This window comes from Rhinoraja longicauda, chromosome 18 (assembly GCF_053455715.1).
Source record: "Rhinoraja longicauda isolate Sanriku21f chromosome 18, sRhiLon1.1, whole genome shotgun sequence".
NCBI lineage: Eukaryota > Metazoa > Chordata > Chondrichthyes > Rajiformes > Arhynchobatidae > Rhinoraja > Rhinoraja longicauda.
In genome coordinates, this window is record NC_135970.1 from 29,415,093 (window position 1) to 29,436,737 (window position 21,645).

The 21,645-nt window shown below is 46.5% G+C and overlaps 1 protein-coding gene across 2 annotated transcripts in view; it reads left to right on the forward strand.

The window, feature by feature from the left end:
* Positions 1 to 21,645, forward strand: part of lsp1a (lymphocyte specific protein 1 a) — a 108,078-nt gene that overhangs the window by 62,265 nt on the left and 24,168 nt on the right. Inside the window, exons 7-11 of one of the 2 annotated variants that reach the window (XM_078415413.1) lie at positions 3,155 to 3,196; positions 5,522 to 5,565; positions 9,623 to 9,704; positions 13,006 to 13,137; positions 16,394 to 16,447. In XM_078415413.1, coding sequence (XP_078271539.1) covers positions 3,155 to 3,196; positions 5,522 to 5,565; positions 9,623 to 9,704; positions 13,006 to 13,137; positions 16,394 to 16,447 — 354 coding nt within the window. Of the gene's footprint in view, positions 1 to 3,154; positions 3,197 to 5,521; positions 5,566 to 9,622; positions 9,705 to 13,005; positions 13,138 to 16,348; positions 16,448 to 21,645 lie in introns of both variants that reach the window. The other variant, XM_078415411.1, reaches the window with a different exon arrangement.

Sequence of the window (21,645 nt, forward strand, 5' to 3'; positions counted from 1 at the left end):
AATTCTGCTCCTTTCACTTATGAACCTGACATAGACCGTGTAAACAGGCCCTTCGGTCCACCCAGTCCACGCCAACAAGCAAAACCCCATAAACTATCACTGTCGTACACACTGGGGACAATTTACAATTTACCGAAGCCAATGAACTTATAAACCTGTACGTCATAATAATGTGGGAGGAAACCGGAGCACCCAGACAGAATCCATGTGGTCACAGGGAGAACGTACAAACTCCGCACAGACAGCAGCCGTAGTCAGAATCAAATTCGGGCCTCACCCATAGTGAGGATCGAATGGCCTAATTCAGCTATCACTTATGAATTGAAACTGAACTACCTGCTGCACGACAGCGATTCCTCACTTGCAAAAATTCCACCGTGGCAAACCGTGGCCCTCTGATGTATATTTCTGCAACTTAGATCGCTGTTCACTCTTTAAAAGAGACAGAGGTTGCTGCGTTCTGGTAATTGCATTGAACATGATCAAACTACAGTTCGTTTTTATTTTGAGGTGACCGCGAAACTTGAGTATCTGATGAATTGTGAAACAGGAAGTTGCAGCGTCTGTCACGTTACAATTTTAGTGTAGGCTCTCAAACAGGATGCCACATCTTTTCATCCCCTACATCACACCAAGGTATGCACCCTGAACTTAGTACAGAGAGTACGCAGTGTTGTCCAGTTTAGTTTAGTGCTACAGCGTGGAAACAGGCCATTGGGCCCACTGAGTTCATACCGACCAAAGATCTCCGCACACTGGCACTATCCTCCACACACGAGGGACAATTTACAATTTTGTCGATCCAATTTGCCGACAAACCTGTACGCCTTTGGAGTGTGGGAGGAAACTGCAGGTCACGGGGGAGAACGTACGAACTCCATGCAGGCAGCAGCCTTAGTCAAGATCAAATTTGGGCCTCTGGCGCTGTAAGTCAGCAACTCTACCACTGCGCCACAGTGCAGACCTGGGGAGCAGGCCCTCAGAGTAATATCATAAGAAAGCCCCTCATATGAAAGATTGCAGTAAAGGCTTTTAAAAACTGATGTCTGCCGTGAGTTTGTTTAGTTTCAGTCTGAAGAAGGGTTCCGGCCCGATACGTCACCTATCCACGTTCTTCAAAAACTGAGTTACTCCAATACATTGTGTCTATCTTTGTTAACTACTATCTGCAGTTCCTTGTTATTATAGTTTAATTTAGTCTAGTTTAGAGATACAGCTAAGATTGAATAAAAGGACCAGTTTAGCTTAGAGATACAGCTTGGAAACAGGCCCTTCTGCCCACCGAGTCCATGCCGACCACCGATCACCTGTGCGCACTAGTTTCATGTTGTCCCACTTTCTCATCTCCTCCCTACACACTAGGGGCAATTTACTGAAGTCAATTAACCAACAAACCCGCAGGTCTTTGGGATGGGGGTGGAAGCTGGAGCACCCGGAGGAGTTGCAGGCGGTCCCAGGGAGAATCCACACGGCACACAGACAGTATCCGAGGTCAGCCATCGAACCCGTGTCTCTGGCGCTGTGAGGCAGCAACTACCAGGGGGCACAGGTAGTATCAGAGTATGGGCAGGCCTGATGACATTTTCAATTATTGATTATACTTTCTGCTTGATCTCTACCAGATTGTTTATGGAAAAAACAGGTTGAAGATTCTTTTTTTTTTAAAAGACACAAAGTGCTGGAGTGGCTCAGAGGGTCAGGCAGTAACTCTGGAGAACATGGATAGGTGACATTCTGGGATGGGACTGATTGTGGTGCTGGGAGATGAAGAAAGCTGGAAGAGAGATGGGGGCAGGCCGAGGTCCGGCAAGTGATAGGTGGATACAGGCAAGGGGGTGTTTGATAGACAGATAGGCAGACAAGGCCAGAGGTGATAAAAAACACAAGGTGTGACACAAAAGGATTGAAGAGTTGCAAATTGTGAAGCTAGAGGATGGAACGTAGGTGGAAGGGCAGGGAATGCGAAATAAGTGCGAGTCCAGTTCCAGTTATTTTCTTTCTTGTTTTTCCAGTAGAATGCATCTGGTTGACTTTTCACCAAGCTTTATCTTTGCATTGCGCCTTAAAACAAATGCTTGTGTGCATGCATATGTGTGGGACTGTGAGTGCATATGTGTGCGCACGTGTATGCATACATGTAAGTGTGCATGCGTGCAAGTGTGTGCATATGTGCAAGTGTGCATGTGGTGTGTGTATACATACAATTGTGCAGGCACATGTGTGTGCGTGTATGCACATATGCATACAAGCGTGAGTACATACATGCGAGTGTGTGTGTGATTGTGTGCGCGTGCATGAATGAGTGATTAGGGCGGCACGGTAGCGCAGCGGTAGAGTTGCTGCTTTACAGCGAATGCAGCGCCGGAGACTCAGGTTCGATCCTGACTACGGGTGCTGCACTGTAAGGAGTTTGTACGTTCTCCCCGTGACCTGCGTGGGTTTTCTCCGAGATCTTCGGTTTCCTCCCACACTCCAAAGACGTACAGGTATGTAGGTTAATTGGCTGGGTAAATGTAAAAATTGTCCCTAGTGGGTGTAGGATAGTGTTAATGTACGGGGATCGCTGGGCGGCACGGACTTGGAGGGCCGAAAAGGCCTGTTTCCGGCTGTATATATATGATATATGATATGATTGCACTCCACTGTGTCGCCATGCTGGCTATTCATATTAAATAAGTAACCGTCTTAATGCCATTATCAGATGTATGATTGTTCCTGGAGTGTGCATATCCTTCATAAGCTGAGTTGGTGTGGAGGGAGATTAAATCATGGTCTATTCCCAGACTTCCACGGGCAGGTTTAACAAGGGATGTTTGCGTGCAGGTAGAAACGAAGAAACTCATCTTAATCTTCCATGCCTCTGTTTGGGAAACAATATGATCAACTGCATTAAACATGACTACCTGCTGCATTCTGTTCTGTGATGTAGAAACATGTCAGAGAGAATCACAGGCCGCCATGTCTTTCATTTGCTTTCCCCAACGCCAAATGGATTTGCCCATTGCCGTACTGAATTCTCTCTTGGAGTCTGTCCTGCAAAGCTGCCGATGACACCAGCACAAGACTTGCTCTCTGATATCTGTGGGCTGTTGCGGTGTGTTCTGTTCTTTTCCATGGCATTTCTATCTCCTATCGCCTGTGTCTGTCATTTCAGAAAGAGTTTGATGATGGGATGTCTTCAGAAACAACTTGCCTGGTGAGTCAATCGAATGTGCAGTTAAAATGAGGCATCTCAACCTGTTCCTTCTCTCCCTTCTCCCTCCCAATTCCTGGATGGCGTCCAAGCTGGGCGGCTCTCTGCGGGCTGGTCCCAGAAGTGGATCTGCAATCACACATTGCAATCCCTCCACTCTTTCAAACCTCGACTCCCTTTATCCTGTATCTGTACGCTGTGGATGCCTCGATTGCAATCATATATTGTCTTTCCGCTGACCGGGGAGCATATGACAATAAACTAATCTGCAACCTTCAAAACCCTCAAACTTCAATCAACTCCAAATGGGATCTAATCTGACCTATTGATACCATTTAAAGAAATTCAAGCCAACAGGCCTATTAAGTTGGTAGAATTATTAGTTGTGTACGAAGTAGGAAGTGGGAGAATTATTAGTCGTGTACTAAGGGGGACATGGGTCAAATGCAGGCAAGTGGCACTAGCGCAGTAGGCCAACTTGGTTGGCATGGAGAAGGTGGGCCGAAGGGCCTGTTTCTTGTAGCTCCAGGACTCTGTGAGTACAATTTAACACCCGGACTTCCAGCGAATTTGTTATCCAAGGCTGACAATTCTATCTTCCATCTTATTTTCTTCTGTTGTCCTGTGTTCAATTGTATTACCATATCCAGTAATCTTCCTTGGATCAGCTAACCGGGCTCAGAAAGAAGCAGAGAATTGAGCAAAGATCATTCCTTCTCTCCTGAGATGCTGCCTGACCTGCTGAGTTACTCCAGCATTTTGTGAGCAAAGATCAGAGATCAGACCTGATCTTATGGTAGACATTACGACATGCAATGGGTCATCTCTTGGTGGAATGCTCGGCCTCTTGCACCCGTTCTTTGCTCATTTAATGAAGAAAATGTTTGTGGAAGTATTTCCACATTAAAAAAAAAAATCTTTCAAACTTCCCCTCCCTTAATTAGTCCCCTCCTCTGTTATGGCCTGTACCACAGAGATCTCATCATCTCCGATCAAAAGCTGAATGCTCCAAAGCATGGAAGTTACCACATGGCCAGGCACAGTTTATGGACATCAGATAACTTTTTCATGACCACAGTTGATTATTCTACATCTTCAGGGCCACATTTCACCTTTGGAATGAATCTCCTCTATACCTTCAGTTTCTTTCTTTTTAAAAAAAATGTCTGCAAACATCCTAAATGTTTTGGGTCAGGTCTTTTCATCAGACTGATTGTAGCAGGGAGGGAGAAAGCTGGAGAAGAGGTGAGGCTGGGACAAAGCGTGGCAAGTGTGTGGAATAACACCTCATATTCCGCTTGGGTAGTTTAAAACTCAACGCTATGATCATTGAGTTTTCCAACTTTAGGTAACACCCTCCCCTTTTCTCCCATCTTTCTTCCCTTTGCCCCACCCTAGTGCAAACCCAATTCTCCCACTATCTCACCCCCCCCCCCCCCCCTCCCACCCACCCCCCATCCCCTTCCACCTACATCCCTCACTCTGGTTTCACATTTCACTCCTCCTCTCTCCTTATCTGACACCCTTTTGACTCCTTCCCATCTCTGGCCTTTGTCCACCCATCTGCCAATCGAACCCGGCTCACCTGCATCCACCTATCGCTTTTTTCCAAGCTTTGTCCATCCACTATCTCTCTTCCCCCTCTCCTCCAATCAGTCTGAAGCAGGGTAGACACAAAATGCTGGCGTAACTCAGCGGCCCAGGCAGCATCTCTGGAGAAAATGGATGGGTGACGTTTTGGGTTGGAACCCTTCTTCAGTCTGAAAGTCGGGTCCCAACCCAAAACACCACCCATGGAGTCTGAAGAAGGGCCCAGACTCGAAAGATCACCGATTCATTTTCTCCAGAGATACTGCCTGACCCGCTGAGTTACTCCGGCACTCTGCGCCTTTCTTCAGTATAAACCAGCATCTGCAGTTCCTTCTTATTACAATATAATCTGAAGAAGGGTCGTGACATGAAATGCCACCCATCCATGTCCTCCAGAGATGCTGCCTGACCCACTGAGTCACTCCAGCAATTTGCATCTTTTTTTTGGTGAAGCCGCACCTGCAGTTCTTTGTGTGGCCTTTCCTCTGAATTGGTTTGATGTTTTGAACGTTGTGTATCATCTCTCTGATTAATGCCCCACCCTATGACTTTTTTCCTTTTCTGCTGCCTTTATTTAAGACACATCACTGAATTAGGCCAGTGGAGTCTCCATGGCAACGTCCAACGAGTAATCTGTTTCTCAGGGATGAAAAGCCTCGGCTCAACTCAAAATTGGCCAGAAGACGTGAGTTGCCATGAAGCACTGAGACTAATCCCTGCTATGCTTGTGATTTCCAGATCAGTGAGAAGACGGAATCCTTGAACCGCTCGCTAAAGAAGAGGTAAGGAGGTCCAGCGGAGGCACTGTCGCTGTGATCAGCCCCTGAACTTTGTTCTCACTCAGCTTCGAGCTCCCTCAGTTTCCCTCTGATCGCTCCCCCCCCCCCCCCAACCCCACCCCCCCACCACCCCTCAGTTAGTCCCCTCCAATAACGCCAACATCACAACACTTTTGAAAGAGCCATAGTGTGCCAGAGTGACACAGCGGTAGAGTTGCTGCCTTACAGCGCCAGACACCCGGGTACAATCCTTCCCTCGGATGCTGTTTGTATCGAGGTTCGTACGTTCCCCCCGAGACCCCATGGGTTTTCTTCGGGTGCTCCGGTTTTCTCCCACACTCCAAAGACGTTCAGGTTTGTGGGCCAATTTGGCTTCTGTAAATTGTAAATGATCCCTGATGTGTAGGGTAGTGCTGATGTACGGGGGGTGATCGCTGGTTGGCCCGGTCTCACTGGGGCAAAGGGCCGGTTTCCACGCTGTAGCTCTAAAGTCTGAATTGCCCCTAGTCAGAATTCCTAGGGACCTGGTTGTCCAATTAAGTTTAGATTTAGTTTAGCTTCATTTAGAGGTGGAGCATGGAAACAGGACTTTCAGTCCATCTTCTCTTTGTCCAGCTACCTTCCATTCTCTGAACCCCTTGCCTCCCATTCCATGTTCTTTGCAATTCTAACCCAACCTACCGTGCCGACCATCGATCACCCATTCACACTAGTTCTGTGTTAGCCCACTTTCTCATCCGTTCCCTACACACTTGAGGGGCAATTTTACAGTGGCCAATTAACCTGCAAACCTGCACGTCTTTGGGATGTGGGCGGAGGCAGGAGGACCCTGAGGACACCCATGCAGTCACGGGGAGAACGTGCAAACTCCACCCAGGCAGCATCCGAGATGGGGCATCAAACCTGGGTCTCTGGCGCCGTGAGGCAGCGGAAAGGGTGCAGCGAAGATTTACGAGGATGTTGCCAGGACTCGAGGCCCTCAACTATAGGGAGAGGTTGAGCAGGGTGGAAATTTATTCCTTGGAGAGCAGGAGGATGAGAGGTGATCTTAGAGATGTGTACAAAATCATGAGAGGAATAGATCGGGTAGATGCACAGATTCTCTTGCCCAGAGTAGGGGAATCGAGAACCAGAGGACATAGGTTTAAGGTGAGGGGAGGGAAAGATTTAATAGGAGCCTGAGGGGTAGCTTTTTTACACAAAGGGTGGTGGGTGTATGGAATGAGCTGCCAGAGGAGGTAGTGAAGCATGTACTGTTGCAACATTTAAGAAACATTTAGACGGGTATGTGGGTAGGTATTGAGGCATATGGGCCAAACGGTGGCATGTTGGTCGGTGTGGGTAGGTTGGGCCAAGGGGCCTGTTTCCACGCTATATGACTATGACTCTATTGCTATGACTCCCCCTCATCTAGTAGGACCTCTCTGCCGACCCACAGAAGGAGAAATGACTTTGCACACATTCATGGCCATGACCACAACTTCTCCATGCGGCTATGATTTAGTGGTCTTGACCCCTAGCGTGACACAGATGACCACATCCTTCAATCCCCGGCTATCAGAAACTCCCCATTGGGTTTTACTCAGACTTTGTTCTGTTTTCTTTGACAAAGCGCTTCTCAGTTTTTTGTGCTTCTCTAAGGCCTCCCCTCAACCACTGGTGTTCCAGAGAAAACAATCCTAGTCTGTCCAACCTCTCCCTACAGCTGCCAGCACCTAATCCAGGCATCATCCTGGTAAAGATGGCAAGGTGCAGAGTTAGACACCTGCACAGTACAGCTAGGGACAAGTGGCAATATGTCCTGACAGACCATCCCATTGATTGCCACATTAGCCCTTGTCCCTGTGCTATCTTTCTGCACTGTTCACATGTTCTAGGAGCAGAATCAGGCCATTCAGCCCATCGAGTCTACTCCGCCATTCACTCATGCCTAATCTATCTTTCCCTCTCAACCCCATTCTCCTGCCTTCTCCCCATAACCTCTGACACCCATAATTGCCAAGAATCTGCCAATCTCCGCCTTAAAAATATCCATTGACTTGGCCTCCACAACTGTCTGTGGCAATGAATTACACAGATTCACCATCCTCTGACTAGAGAAAATCCTCCTCATTTCCTTTCTAAAGGTACGTCCTTTTATTCTGAGGGTATGACCTTTGGTTCCAGACTCTCCCACTGGTGGAAACATCCTTTCCTTCGATCTATCCAGGCCAGACCAGACTCGAACCGCCCACAACCCGTGCAGTTCCAGTCCCTCCATTACAGGAAGGCTGTGGAAGCTTTGGGACGGGTGCAGAAGAGGTTTTTACTGGAATGATACCTGGATTAGTGGGTATTAGCTACGGGAAGAGATTGGACAGACTTGGATTGCTCCTTCTGGAATACTGGAGGTTGGAGGGAGATCAAATACAGATATCTAAACTTATGAGAGACGTGGATAGGGTAGACAGTCAAAACCTTTTTCCAGGATGGAAATGTCAAATACTAGAGGGCACAGCTTTAAGGTGAGAGGGGCAAAGTTTGAAGGAGATGTACGGAGGAGGTGGAAGTTTTTCTCAGAGTGGTGGGTGCCTGGAACATGCTGCCAGGGGTGGTGATGGAGTGGCGTTTAGGAGACTTTTGGATAGGAACATGGAAATGGAGGGATATGGATTATCTGCTGGCAGATAAACGTTGGTCTTGGCATCATGTTAGGCACAGACATCGAGGGCCGAAGGGCCCATAATGCCAGACTATCCCACTAATGAAAACATCCTCTCCACATCCACTCTATCCAAGCCTTTCACTATTCTCTATGTTTCAATGAGGTCCCCGCTCATGCTTCTAAACTCCAGCGAGCACAGGCCCAGTGCCGACAAACACTCATCATAGGTTAATCTACTAATTCCTGGGATCATTCTTGTGAACCTCCTCTTCATAGAACATGGAACAGTACAGCACGGGAACAGGCCCTTCGGCCCCCAACGCCTATGCCGAACATGATGCCAAGACCAACTTTTATCTGCCTGCACATAATCCATATCCCTCCATTTGCAGGGGTCATGTGCAGAGATATGAGATTAGTTTAACTTGACATCATGTTGGTACATTGTGGCTGAAGAGCCTGTCCCTGTGCTGTCCTGTTCTATGTTCCATCAATGAAGAGAATGTGCAGGCAGCATTTCGAGTGAGTGGGTGTGGAGAGTAGTGGGAGAGTCTCAGACCAGAGGGCACAGCTTTAGCTTTAAAATGACATATCTTCAGAAAGGAGATGAGGAGGAATTTCTTTAGCCTGAAGGTGGTGAATCCGTGGAATTCATTGCCGCAGGTGGCAGTGGAGGCCAAGTGATTGGGTATTTTTAAAGCGGAGATTGGTAGGTTCTTGACTAGTCAGGGCGGCAAAGCAGGATAATGGAGCAGGAGAAGGCAGGAGAATGGAGTTGAGAAGGAAAATATAGATCAGCCATGACCGAATGGTGGAGCAGACTCGATGGGCTGAATGGGTTAATTCTGTTCCTATGTTTTGTGGTCATAGTGAGGTTCTCTGACTTCTTTTGCCTACTTCTGCTAAAGCTTAACTCCCCAGCCCCCTTTCACTCTCATCTCAATCACTGTGATGGCTGTTTTGTGTAAAAAATTGTACCTGTGTGTCTTGTGCTTTTTGATGTCTGCTGCCGGACCCTGACGTGAGAGGACGCTGGCGTTGAGTATTCGCCGCTTTTCCGTCAGGATAGTTTGTCTGTTTGTTTCTATGTTAATTGTATTTGTAAAGCGCTTTGAGCATGTGATAAGGCGCTATATAAAATAAATATATTATTATTATTATTATTATCTCAGAGGATGAAAGGAAATCAGCTTTGATTTACCACTTGCAGCAAGTTAACCATTGAGTTGCTGCGTCTGATATCACAGTTTCCATTCACCCACAGCAACAGTCCAACATGTTAACAAACTAAGAGGATGACAGCTGGAAAATAATGGTTCCTCTTCTGATGTTTCCATATGATTGTGTTACTTTTAAAAATTGCTTCTTTTTGCAAATTTTGTGGGGGTTTTTTTAATCAATTTTTTTCAACGACAGCAACAGCGTTAAGAAGAGCCAACCCATCACGAACATATCAAAGATCGATGATCGGTTGGAACAGTATACCAATGCTATTGAGGTAATCTGATTCATTTTCTCTCAAGTTGCATTTGGGTATTGAGCTTTCGAGTTTTGAGTTGAGTTTATTGTCACGTGTACCGATGTACAGTGAAAAGCTTTTGTTGTGTGCCAACCGGTCAGCGGAAAGACTGTACATGATTACAATCGATCCGGCAACAGCGTACAGGTACATAATACAAGGAATAACGTGAATAGCATTTAAGCAAGGTAAAAGTCCAGTAACATCTGATCGAGGAGTTATAACATCTTATAAGGAGTTATAAGGAGTTATAAGTCCAGTAACATCTGATCGAGGAGTGTAATAATCCCAGTTAGACATACTGTACACCTTGCTGTTTCTTCCGCGGATGCAAGAAACTGCAGATGCTGGAATCTTGAGGGAAACACGAGTTCGTGGAACTCAATGGGTCGGGCAGCATCCGTGGAGGTAATGGACAGGTGACATTTCGGGACAGGATCCATCTCCAGACTTGTTGGGAAAGTGGGGATTGGCTGCTTGGGAATAGTTGAGGTGAACAGTCTGAAGAATGATCCGGAACCGTCACGTCTCGTCCAGTCCCCGTCATACACGCTGCCTTGACCTGCTGAGTTCCTCCAGCGCGTTGTGTTTTGCTGTTTATTCTCTGAGTTTTATTCTTTTATCCTATCTTTGTCATTCGGGAATGAAAGATGGATCGGGACTAGGAACTTTGGGCCTTCATTTTGGCTTGCCTTCATTTGGCCTTCATTTGTGTTTTCTTATTAATTGCACTTTACTCGTTAGTTTATTGTGGTTATCTATGTGGCACTGTGTTTGCAGACCTGTTATGCTGCTGCAAGTAAGAATTTGATTGTTCTGCTTCGGTACATCTAACAGTTGAATACTCTTGAATTGTTTCATTGGCCTTTCCAACCAACCTTGGCTGGTCCGGGGATGTTAATAGTTTAGTTTAGTTTAGTTTGGCTTAGTTTATTGTCGCATGTACCAAGGCGCAGTGAAACGCTTTTGTTGCGTGCTAACCAGTCAGCGGAAAGACAATGCATGATTACAATCAAGCCGTCCACAGTGCATGGATACATGATGGAGGGAATAACTTTCAGTGCAAGATGAAGTCCAGTAAAGTCCGATCAAAGATAATCCGAGGGTCTCGAGCGAGGCAGATGGTAGCTCTAGTTGGTGAGAGAATGGTTCAGTTGCCTGATAACAGCTGGGAAGAAACTGTCTCTGAAACTGCAGGTATGCGTGTTCACACTTTTGTACTTCTTGCCTGATTGGAGAGGGGAGAAGTGGGAGTGGTTGGTTACGACTGGTCCTTGGTTATGCTGGTGGCCTTGCCGAGGCAGCGTGAAGTGTAGATGGAGTCGATGGAAGGGAGGTTGCATTGTGTGATGGTCCGGGCTGCGTCCACAATTCAGAGCAATTGCTTGCGGTCCTGGGTGGAGCTGTTCCCAAACCATGCTGTGAGGCATCCCGATAAAATGCTTTCTCCGGTGCATCTATAGAAATAATGATGTAAGAGCTGTTAAATCCTGCTAATAATTTATCCAGACTTGAAACAACTTTTCATTCAACCTTGAACCAACACATCACTGCATCCCAAATCTCTCCTCCACCCCACGCACATCAGGCTTCAAGTCCTGACTTAGCTCTCACTGTGTGAGTGGATAGGTGTTGAGGTCGACTCATGGGAAATGGTTAGAGAAAGCTAAACAGGATGTTCAAGCCCTTCTTGACCTCTGCACTTCCCTCTGCTTTTCACAGCGAGTATAGGCTATTTGAAAGTGTGGTCAGTGTTGTAAGATAGGACGGGAGGGAATTAATGGTGAAACGTGCTCATGGAAAATGCCACAGCTGTTTCTGCATTACTAATACATTATTGCCTTTCATTTCTCTTTTTCAAAGAGGAACATCTCACATTTTACGTATACTTTATTAAGTATTAAATTTACCCCGCCCTTTACCTTTTACGATGATCTGCCATAAAATCACTAAACTCACAGGTTTTAGCCACAGATTCTCCTTGAACCCAGAACTTGAGTGAAATCAATATTATCCATTTGAGTCATGCACTGTACAGCATGGACACAGGCCCTTCACACCAACTTGCCAATGCCAACCAAGATGTCCCATCTAAGCTTGTCCCATTTGCTCACGTTTGGCCCATATCCCTCTAAACCTTAAAGGACACAAAGTACTGGAGTAACTCAACGGGTCAGCCAGCATCTCTGGAGAACATGGATAGGTGACGTTTCACAGAGTGCTGGAGTTACTCAGTGGGTCAGCCAGCATCTCTGGAGAACATGGATAAGTGACGTTTCACAGAGTACTGGAGTAACTCAACGGGTCAGCCAGCATCTCTGGAGAACATGGATAGGTGATGTTTCACAGAGTGCTGGAGTTACTCAGTGGGTCAGCCAGCATCTCTGGAGAACATGGATAAGTGTCGTTTCACAGAGTGCTGGAGTTACTCAGTGGGTCAGCCAGCATCTCTGGAGAACATGGATAAGTGACATTTCGGGTCATGGAGCCATACAGCACGAAAACATGGTGTTAAAATGCTGCCAATACGGCTGTTCCTCAAACCTAACAGAGTAATAGAGTCATACAGCGTGGAAACAGGCCCTATGGCCCAACTTGCCCACGCCGACCAACATGCCCCATCTACACCAGTCCCACCTGCCTGCATTTGGCCCATATCCCTCTAAACCCGTCCTATCCATGTACCTTTAGAGTGTCTTTTAAATGCTGTTATAGTACCTGCCTCAACTACCTCCTCTGGCAACTCGTTCTATACACCCACCAAACCCTATGTGAAAAAGTTGCTCAGGTTCCTATTAAACCTTAAACCTATGTATGTCCTCTAGTTTTTGATACCCTTACCCAGGTTAGAGAAGCCAGAACTTTGAGGAAGGGTCCCGACCCAAAACGTCACCTATCCATGTTCTCCAGAGATGCTGCCTGACCCACTGAGTAACTCCAGCACTCTGTGAAACTTCACCTATCCATGTTCTCCAGAGATGCTGTCTGACCTGCTGAGTAACTCCAGCACTCTGTGAAACGTCACCTATCCATGTTCTCCAGAGATGTTGCCAGACCCGCTGAGTACTTTGTGTCTTTGTCCAGGAAAAATACATTTGTGCGTTTACCCTATTTACCCTGTCTACTATCCACCTCATGTTACCTCAGTGTTTTGCCAGCAAGTGGTTGCATGTTTATCGACAGTTGTTAATTTTGCTTTCCCTTGTCTTCCTCTTTTCCTCTTCTTTCTCCTTCGCGTTCCCCTTCTTTCTGCTTCTCGCTCGCACGCACGCTGGTGCAGAGCACGACGAAGTCACAGCGGCACTCGTCTCTGGACATCCCGAACCTGTCGGAGGATGTGGCCACCATGAAGAGCCTGTGGGAGACTGGCGAACCGGCGAGTAACGCAGGTACCCGAGGGACACCATGCAAGGTGAGGGGTCACTCCTACCACTGCGGTGCCACTTGAGAACATTATTCCTAAGTGCACACAGACCCCCCACCCCCCCCCCCCCCCCCCCACCACACCCCCCCCCCAACCCCTGGCCTGACGTAAACCCAACCTTTAGACAGACTCTAGAGAAACAGCATAGAAACCAAATCCGCGCCAACCAGCGCCAACCACCCCGTGCACTAGCACTATCCCACACACAAGGGACAATTTACAATTTTAACAAAGCCATTTAACCTACAAACCTCTACATCTTTTGAGTGTGTGAAGAAACTGGAGCACCCGGAGAAAACCCACGCGGTCACAAGGAGAACGTACAAACTCCGTACAGACAGTGCCCGCAGTCGGGATCGAGCCTGGAGCTTTAAGGCAACAATTCTACTGTGCCGCGCTATCATTTCAGTGGCACTCGTCCAACCTTCCATTTTAACGTTGAGAATCTTTTTTTTTTTTTTTTTTTTTTTTTTTGAAAAGCATATGTACAAATAGAAATAAAAGACACATTTGTTACAGAGTTCTTACATAGCTTCAATTAAAAAAATTTTAAAGAGAGAAAATAAAAAAATAAAGAAGAAAGGAAGAAAAAAAAAACAAAAAAAAAACTATAAACTATTGGGAAGAGAGAATAAGAGGATTAAAAAAAAGATATAACTATAAAAATTAAAGGGATAGATCCGGGAGACAATAACCACAGTTGTACATCCAACCCCTAACTCAAGTTTCAACTTTTAATTTTAAATTTTTATTTTAGTCCTGTGCCAAACCCATTTACTTTTCTAAAAATTCAATAAATGGAGACCATATTTTAAAAAATAACTCAGGTTTGTCAATTAAGGCAAATCTTATTTTTTCCAAATGCAGGGTCTCTGTCATTTCCGTAGTCCACATTTTAATTGTGGGGGTTATTGGTTTTTCCAAAATTTAAGTATTAATTTTTTCGCAGTTATTAGACTGTAATCAAGAAAATGTACCTGACTTGTTTTAACGTTGAGAATCTAATACTTTGTCAGCTGCCATCTCCTGAAGCTGCAGACTACTTCATAAGTTCATGAGTTATAGGATCAGAATTAGGCTATTTGGCCCATCAAGTCTGCTCCGTCATCCAATCATGGCTGATCTGTCTTTCCAATCTCCTGCCGACTCTCCAATCGGATTTGGTTTAGTTTAGATGTAATAAAAAGGAACTACAAATGCTGGTTTATACCAAAGATGGACGCAACGTGCCGGAGAAACTCAACGGGTTTGGCAGCATCTCTGGAGAAAATGGAGAGGTGACGTTTCGGCTCGGAACCCTTCTTCAGTCTGAAGGAGAGTATATTTTGTGTGGACGTTGGGAGTCCCAATTCAATGGGCTGCTTTGTCCTGAACTAGGTGAATATTATTGGAGATGTAGGTATCCAGACCTGTGCACAGTGTTTCATTGAGCTGTGTCGTTTGGATGGTGGAAAGGCTCCAGGGAGTCCCTTGATACCTGATACTCAACCGGAGCACCCGGAGGAAACCCATGAGATTGCCGGGAGAACGTGCAAACTCCACACAGACAGCACCCGAGGTCAGACTCGAACGCGGGTCTCTGGCGCTGAGAGGCAGTGGCTCGACCAGCCACGCCACTGTGCTGCCCTCTTTTCAACAAACCATCGTGGAAAGCTGCTGTGAATGGGAATGGCAAACCTGCAGATCAATGGGAAATGGGGAAACAATATCCACATTTTCAAAAACATACATCATCGCCAGAAGTCAGTCAAACAAACCTGCAGGCATGTCATGTCTAGCCAAGGAATAGATGCAAGCATTTTTAAACTTCAAGTGAATTGTTTGAAAGCAAGTCAGAGGCAGCACGGTGGCACAGCGGTAGAGTTGCTGCCTTTCAGCGCCAGAGATGCGGGTTCAATCCTGACTTCGGGTGCTGTCTGTACGGAGTTTGTACTTTCTCACTGTGACCACGTGGGTTTTCTCCGGGTGCTCCGGTTTCCTCCAACGACGTGCAGGTTTGTAGGTTAATTGGCTTCTGTAAATTGTCCCCAGTGTGTAGGATAGAACAAGTGTACGGGGTGATCGCTGGTCGGCGTGGACTCGGTGGGCCGAAGGGCCTGTTTCCGCGCTGTATCTCTAAACTAAACTCTCCGAGTGCTCCTGGTTTTTGCAATATTGAAACTGATGATGTCCGAAGAAGGATCCCGACCTGAAAGGTCACCTGCCCATTTACTCCACAGCTGCAGCCTGACCTACTGAGTTCTTCCGGCCCTTTGTGCTTTGTTCAAACCACACAAATGCTCGGGTTCTCGGAGTAGGCTACAGGTTGAGTATCAGGTAGCAAGGGACTCCCTGGAGCCTTTCCTCCTTCCAAACGGCACAGCTCAATGAAACACTGTGCACACGTCTGGATACCTACATCTCCAATAACATTCATGTACTCCCAGACAAATTGGGAAATGCCAACGACCACCCAAACACACACTCTCTCCTCCTAGTGCCGAGGTAGCAGCATAAAATGCTGCATCTGTGGAGTGACTCCATAAAATGCACCGCACTAACCTGGCAAGAAAAGACACAAAGTGCTGGAGTAACTCGGCCGGTCAGGCAGCATCTGTGTTGAACGAGGATAGGTGGCGTTTCTGGTCGGGACCCTTCTTCAGACTGATCGGGGTGGAGGAGCGGAGAGAAAGCTGGGAGAGAGGACGGGCGGGACCAAATCTGGCGAGTGGTTAGGTGGATCCAAGTGAGGGGTGGTTTGATAGACAGATGGGTGGACAAAGGCTAGACGTGAAAAGACAATGCGAGATTCGAAAGGAATTGAAGAGATGAGAAGAGAGCCGGAAAAGAGGGGGGTCATTGTGGGCTCCATCATCCCTTTCTCATCGTTGCAGGCTTTGATTTGTCCTTTCATTCATTTGTTCTTCGTACCTTTTCATACCTCTAGTTTCTCTCTCCCCGTGACCTTTAGTCTGAACCGAGGTCTTGACCCAAAACGCCACCTATTCCTTTTCTCAAGAGAGGCCACCGAGCCGGTCCAGCCTTTGGCGTCTTTTCTTACGAGCAGTAAAAAGCCTTTCCAGGTGTATCTCTAAAAAGAAGAAACAATTCCTGCAATTCAAAATCCAAGACAGAAGATTGTTATGTGGGTGAAGATCATCCTGTCGTGTTTCAGTAATAAAGGCGTCTTCTCTTTCCAATGTTATTGATCTTTATCCAGGATACTGATGGGTTAAAAGTTGGTGTTTGTGACCTTATCACACAGTGGGTGACCAAGACCCCGGAGACCAGTGTCAAGTGCAGCCCGTCCAAGCCCGCTGTAAGTAAAACTCGTTACACTCTCCCTAATCTCTCACTAACTTTAATTTAGTTTAGTTTAATTTAGACAAACAGCACAGAAACAGGCCCTTCGTTCCAACGAGTCCGCGCTGACCAGGGATCACCCCGTGCTCTAGTACTATCCTACACAATACGTACAATAGACAAAAGACAAAAGACAATAGGTGCAGGAGGAGGCCATTCGGCCCTTTGAGCCAGCACCGCCATTCAATGTGATCATGGCTGATCATTCTCAATCAGTACCCCGTTCCTGCCTTCTCCCCATACCCCCTGACTCCGCTATCCTTAAGAGCTCTATCCAGCTCTCTCTTGAATGCATTCAGAGAATTGGCCTCCACTGCCTTCTGAGGCAGAGAATTCCACAGATTCACAACTCTCTGACTGAAAAACAATTTACAATTTTTATCGGAGCCAATTAACCTACAAACCTGTACATCTTTGGAGTGTGGGAGGGAAACCGGGGCGCCCGGAGAAAACCCACGCGGTCACGGGGAAGAACATACAAACTCCGCACAGAGAGCACATGTAGTCGGGATCAAACCAGGGTCTCTGGTGTTGTACGGCAGCAACTCCACCACTGAGTTCATTCTTGCATGGTGCAGATTTGATTGTGCATCACATTTTTTGTATTGACCCTATTCTCATGTGCTTCGAGCATGTTTTAAATGGAAATTAATGTTAATTTTTTTTTTAAAGTGCAAGTGATATTGTAGCTCATACAACATAAACTGATGGTTAATTTGCCTTTATTAGAAGCCGTTCAGAACTCTGATGCACCAAAAGTGTCAAGTGCTGGTAAAGATCTATTCATTAAAAAAAATTTAAAGTTGCATTATTTTAATATTGGTATTATAATGGGCAGCACTGTGGCGCAGTGGGTTGAGTTGTTGCCTCACAGCGCCAGAAACCCGGTGCGATCCTGACCACGGGTGCCGTCTGTACGGAGTTTGCACGTTCTCCCTGCGACTGTGTGAGTTTTCTCCGGGTGCTCCAGTTTTCCTCCCACATCCCAAAGACGTGCAGGTTTGTAGGTTAATTGGCTTCTGTACACTGGCCCCCATGTGTAGGATATACGGCTGATAGACACAAAACGCTGGAGTGACTCAGTGGGTCAGGCAGCATCTATTAAGGGGTTGGACACGTTAGAGGCAGGAAACATGTTCCCAATGTTTGGGGAGTCCAGAACAAGGGGCCACAGTTTAAGAATAAGGGGTAGGCCATTTAGAACTGAGATGAGGAAAAACTTTTTCAGTCAGAGAGTTGAGTAACCGGGGAATTCTCTGCCTCAGAAGGCCAGTGGAGGCCAATTCTCTGAATGCATTCAAGAGAGAGCTAGATAGAGCTCTTAAGGATAGCGGAGTCAGGGGGTATGGGGAGAAGGCAGGAACGGGGTACTGATTGAGAATGATCAGCCATGATCACATTGAATGGCTCGAAGGGCTGAATGGCCTCCTCCTGCACCTATTGTCTATTGTCTATCCTTGGAGAAAAGGAAAAAGTGACGTTTTGGGTCGGAACCCTTCTTCAGACTGAAATATGGAGCGTATATGAGAGTGTATGGTTGATCGTTGGTCGACACAGACTCGGTGGGCCGAAGGGCCTGTTCCCATGCTGTATCTCTGACCTCAACTAAACTAAATGAATTTCTTTCATCGATTTGCAAAAAAAAGGAAGCAATTTTTTCTGTTCAATTTAGAGGTCTTAAATCTATAGAACAAAAACAATATTTTATTTCATCCTGTATCTATTCATTCTTTTTCTTCTCTTCAGGCTCTCTCCAAACTCTTGGATTTACTTTGCCTTTGGCTCTGATTAACCCCTGCTCTGCTACATAGCTTCTGTGCCTTTTCTTAAATCTCCTCTACACTGGCTCCTCTGAAGGTAATTGTCTCGAGGTCTTGTAACTGCAAGGCTTGTTGAAAGATGGCCAGTTTGGCATGTGTGACGAATGTAATCGCAGAGACACGACCACACTGGAGTTGAGCGTGCATTCCTTTCTATTCATTCAGGTTTCCTGGGGTTTTTGCTGTGGTATACCCCGAGGACATTCTATTCAACAGCACTGCAGGTCCTTCCTCAGTCTTCAATTCTTTGGGGATTTTCTGGCTCAGTTTGTAGGTGTTTCTAGTTGAACCCCCCCGTGAGTTGTGATCACCCATCATGATTCACGTTATAAAAGTGAAGAAAATTAATAGTAAGATTATTGTAGGGGAGAGTCAGAGAGAGAGAGAGAGAGATGTGGGGGGGGTGGTAGAGATAGAGAGAGAGAGAGAGAGAGAGAGAGAGAGAGAGAGAGAGAGAGAGAGAGAGACAGAGAGAGAGAGAGAGAGAGAGAGAGAGAGAGAGAGAGAGAGAGAGAGAGAGAGAGAGAGAGAGAGAGAGAGAGAGAGAGAGAGAGAGAGAGAGAGAGAGAGAGAGAGAGAGAGAGAGAGAGAGAATGAGAGAGAGAGAGAGAATGAGAGAGAGAGAGAGAGAGAGAGAGAGAGAGAGAGAGAGAGAATGAGAGAGAGAATGAGAGAGAGAGAGAGAGAGAGAGAGAGAGAGAGAGAGAGAGAGGGAGAGAGAGAGAGAGAGAGAGAGAGAGAGAATGAGAGAGGGAGTAGGGGAGAGTGCGAGAGAAAGTGTGCGAGAGAGAGTGTCAGAGAAAGTGCAAGAGCGCAAGAAAGTGTGCGACAGCACGAGAGAGGGTGTGCGAGAGAGGGTGTGCAATTGAGAGAGTGCGAGTGAGATAGAGAGCATGAGAGAGGGAGCGAGAGAGACTGTGTGAGAGAGGGACGCACAGAATATTATTTGTGGCAGGGGGCAAGGAAAAGACTTTTACCACTATTTCCCCTCATTTTCTCAATCAAGTAGCATTCTAGAGTAATTCAGTGGGACCAGGCAGCATCTCTGGAGAAAAAACGATAGGCTATGTTTTAATTTGAGATGCTTCTTCAGACCCTTCGACGAAGGGCAGAGGAAAGCTGGAAAAGTGATGGGGGGCGGGGGACATAGATTGGCAAGTGATAGGTGGATTTGGATGAGGGGGGGTGGGGGGTTTGTGCGTGAACTGTTTTTGGCTAGTGTGTTGGTCCACTGGAGACCCGGTTCGATTCTGATCTCCAATGCTGTCTGTGTGGAGTTTACCACGTTCCCAAAAACCTGCAGGTTTGTCGGTTAATGGGCTCTCTGTAAATTGCCCCATGCGTGTAGGGAGTGGATGCGGAAAGTGGGATAAAGTGGGAACTGGTGTGAAAGGGTGATCGATGGACCTATTGGGCTGAAAGGCCTGTTTCCATGCTAGATCTTTAAAATTAAAACCAAAATTGCAAGGTCTGCCTTATTCTCGGCTGACAATCTAATATAGATCATAGAATCATAGAGCCGTGCAGCGTGGAAACAGTCCCTTCGGCCCAACTCATCCCTGCCGACCAAGATGTCCCATCTAAGCTAGCCCCATTTGCCCATGTTTGGTCCATATCCCTATCCTCAGTGAGAAGAAGGAATGGACCGGGATGGGGACAAGTCTTTGATTACATTGACTGCGTTTCCGAGGCAGCGTGAAGTGTAGATGGAGTGAATGGTGGGGAGACTGCTCTGTGTGGATTCTCAGCTTTAATAAACCTGGCACAAGCAACTAATTACATTCCCCACTTTGAAATTCATCAGTATTTGTGGGTCTTTGTGAAAGCCATAACATTGAACTCGTGTACGTAGGAGCTCTAATAATTACCAATATTGCTCTCATTTAGGTTTGTGACTTGCACTTTCAAGATTATTAATGAAATAGCACATTGGCTGCATCCCATATATATTCACACACACACACACACACACACACACACATATAATCAGCACACAGGACACATTCTCTGTCTCACACAACAAAACATAGTCTCTCATTCCCTCTCATATATACAACACACACTCTCTCTCTCTCTCTCTCCTCCTCTCTCTCTCTCTCTCTCTCCTCTCTCTCTCTCTCTCTCTCTCTCTCTCTCTCTCACGCACAACACAACACACTCTCTCACACAGGCACAAATGCTCACACACACAAACAAACACGCACACCTCATTGAAATGTACAGAATGGTGAAAGGCTTGGATAGAGTGAATGTGGAGAGGATGTTTCCACTAGTGGGAGAGTCTAGGACGGGAAGTCATAGACTTAGAAATTAAAGGACATTCTTTTAGCAAGGAGATGAGGAGAAATTTCTTTAGTCAGAAGATGGTGGAATCTGTGGAATTCTTTGCCACAGAAGGCTGTAGAGGCCGTCAGTGGATATTTTTTAAGGCAGAGGTTTTTGATTAGTGCAGGATTCAGAGGTTATGGGGAGAAGGCAGGAGAATGGGGTTAGGAGGGAGAGATTGATCAGCCATGATTGAATGGGAGAGTAGACTTGATGGGTCGAATGGCCTAATTCTACTCCTATCACTTATGACCTTATGACACACACACACACGTACAATCAGAACACAGACCATATTCTGACACACACACAAAACTTAGTCTCTCCCTCTCATGCATACAAAGCACACTCTCTTGGTCTCTCACACACAGACTCTCTCTCTCTCTCTCTCTCTCTCTCTCTCCTCTCTCTCTCTCTTTCTCTCTTCCTCTCCCCTCCTGTCTTACATGCACACACACACACAACACTCTCACACACACACACACACACACACGCGCACACACACACACACAGGCACACAGACAAAAGCACACACACACAGACACACACACACACGCACCCACACACGCACACACGCACACACACACACACAGGCACAGGCACACACACACACACACACACACACACACACACACACACACACACACACACACACACACACACACACACAGTCATCTCATCACCAGATGGTCATAAATTATTTAAAAATATCAAAGTGAGAATGTTACATTGTGCAATTAAAAGTGCAAAATATCTTGCTTCCAAAAGCAAACCCACAACATAATTTTCAGTTTTGGAAGACTCGATGACCCGAGTCAAAAAGATGAGGTTCATTGAAAATCACCCTTTGAGGCAGCACAGGATGTTGTGGTGAGCTATTCAAGCTGGAAGTGTTCCCAGTGAAAACCACCCCACACAGAGTGTGAGAGAGCCTGGTATGTGGCTGTGGGACAACACCACCCCCTGCTGGCCATGAATACTGACTGCAGGTGAACTACCAAGGCAGGTT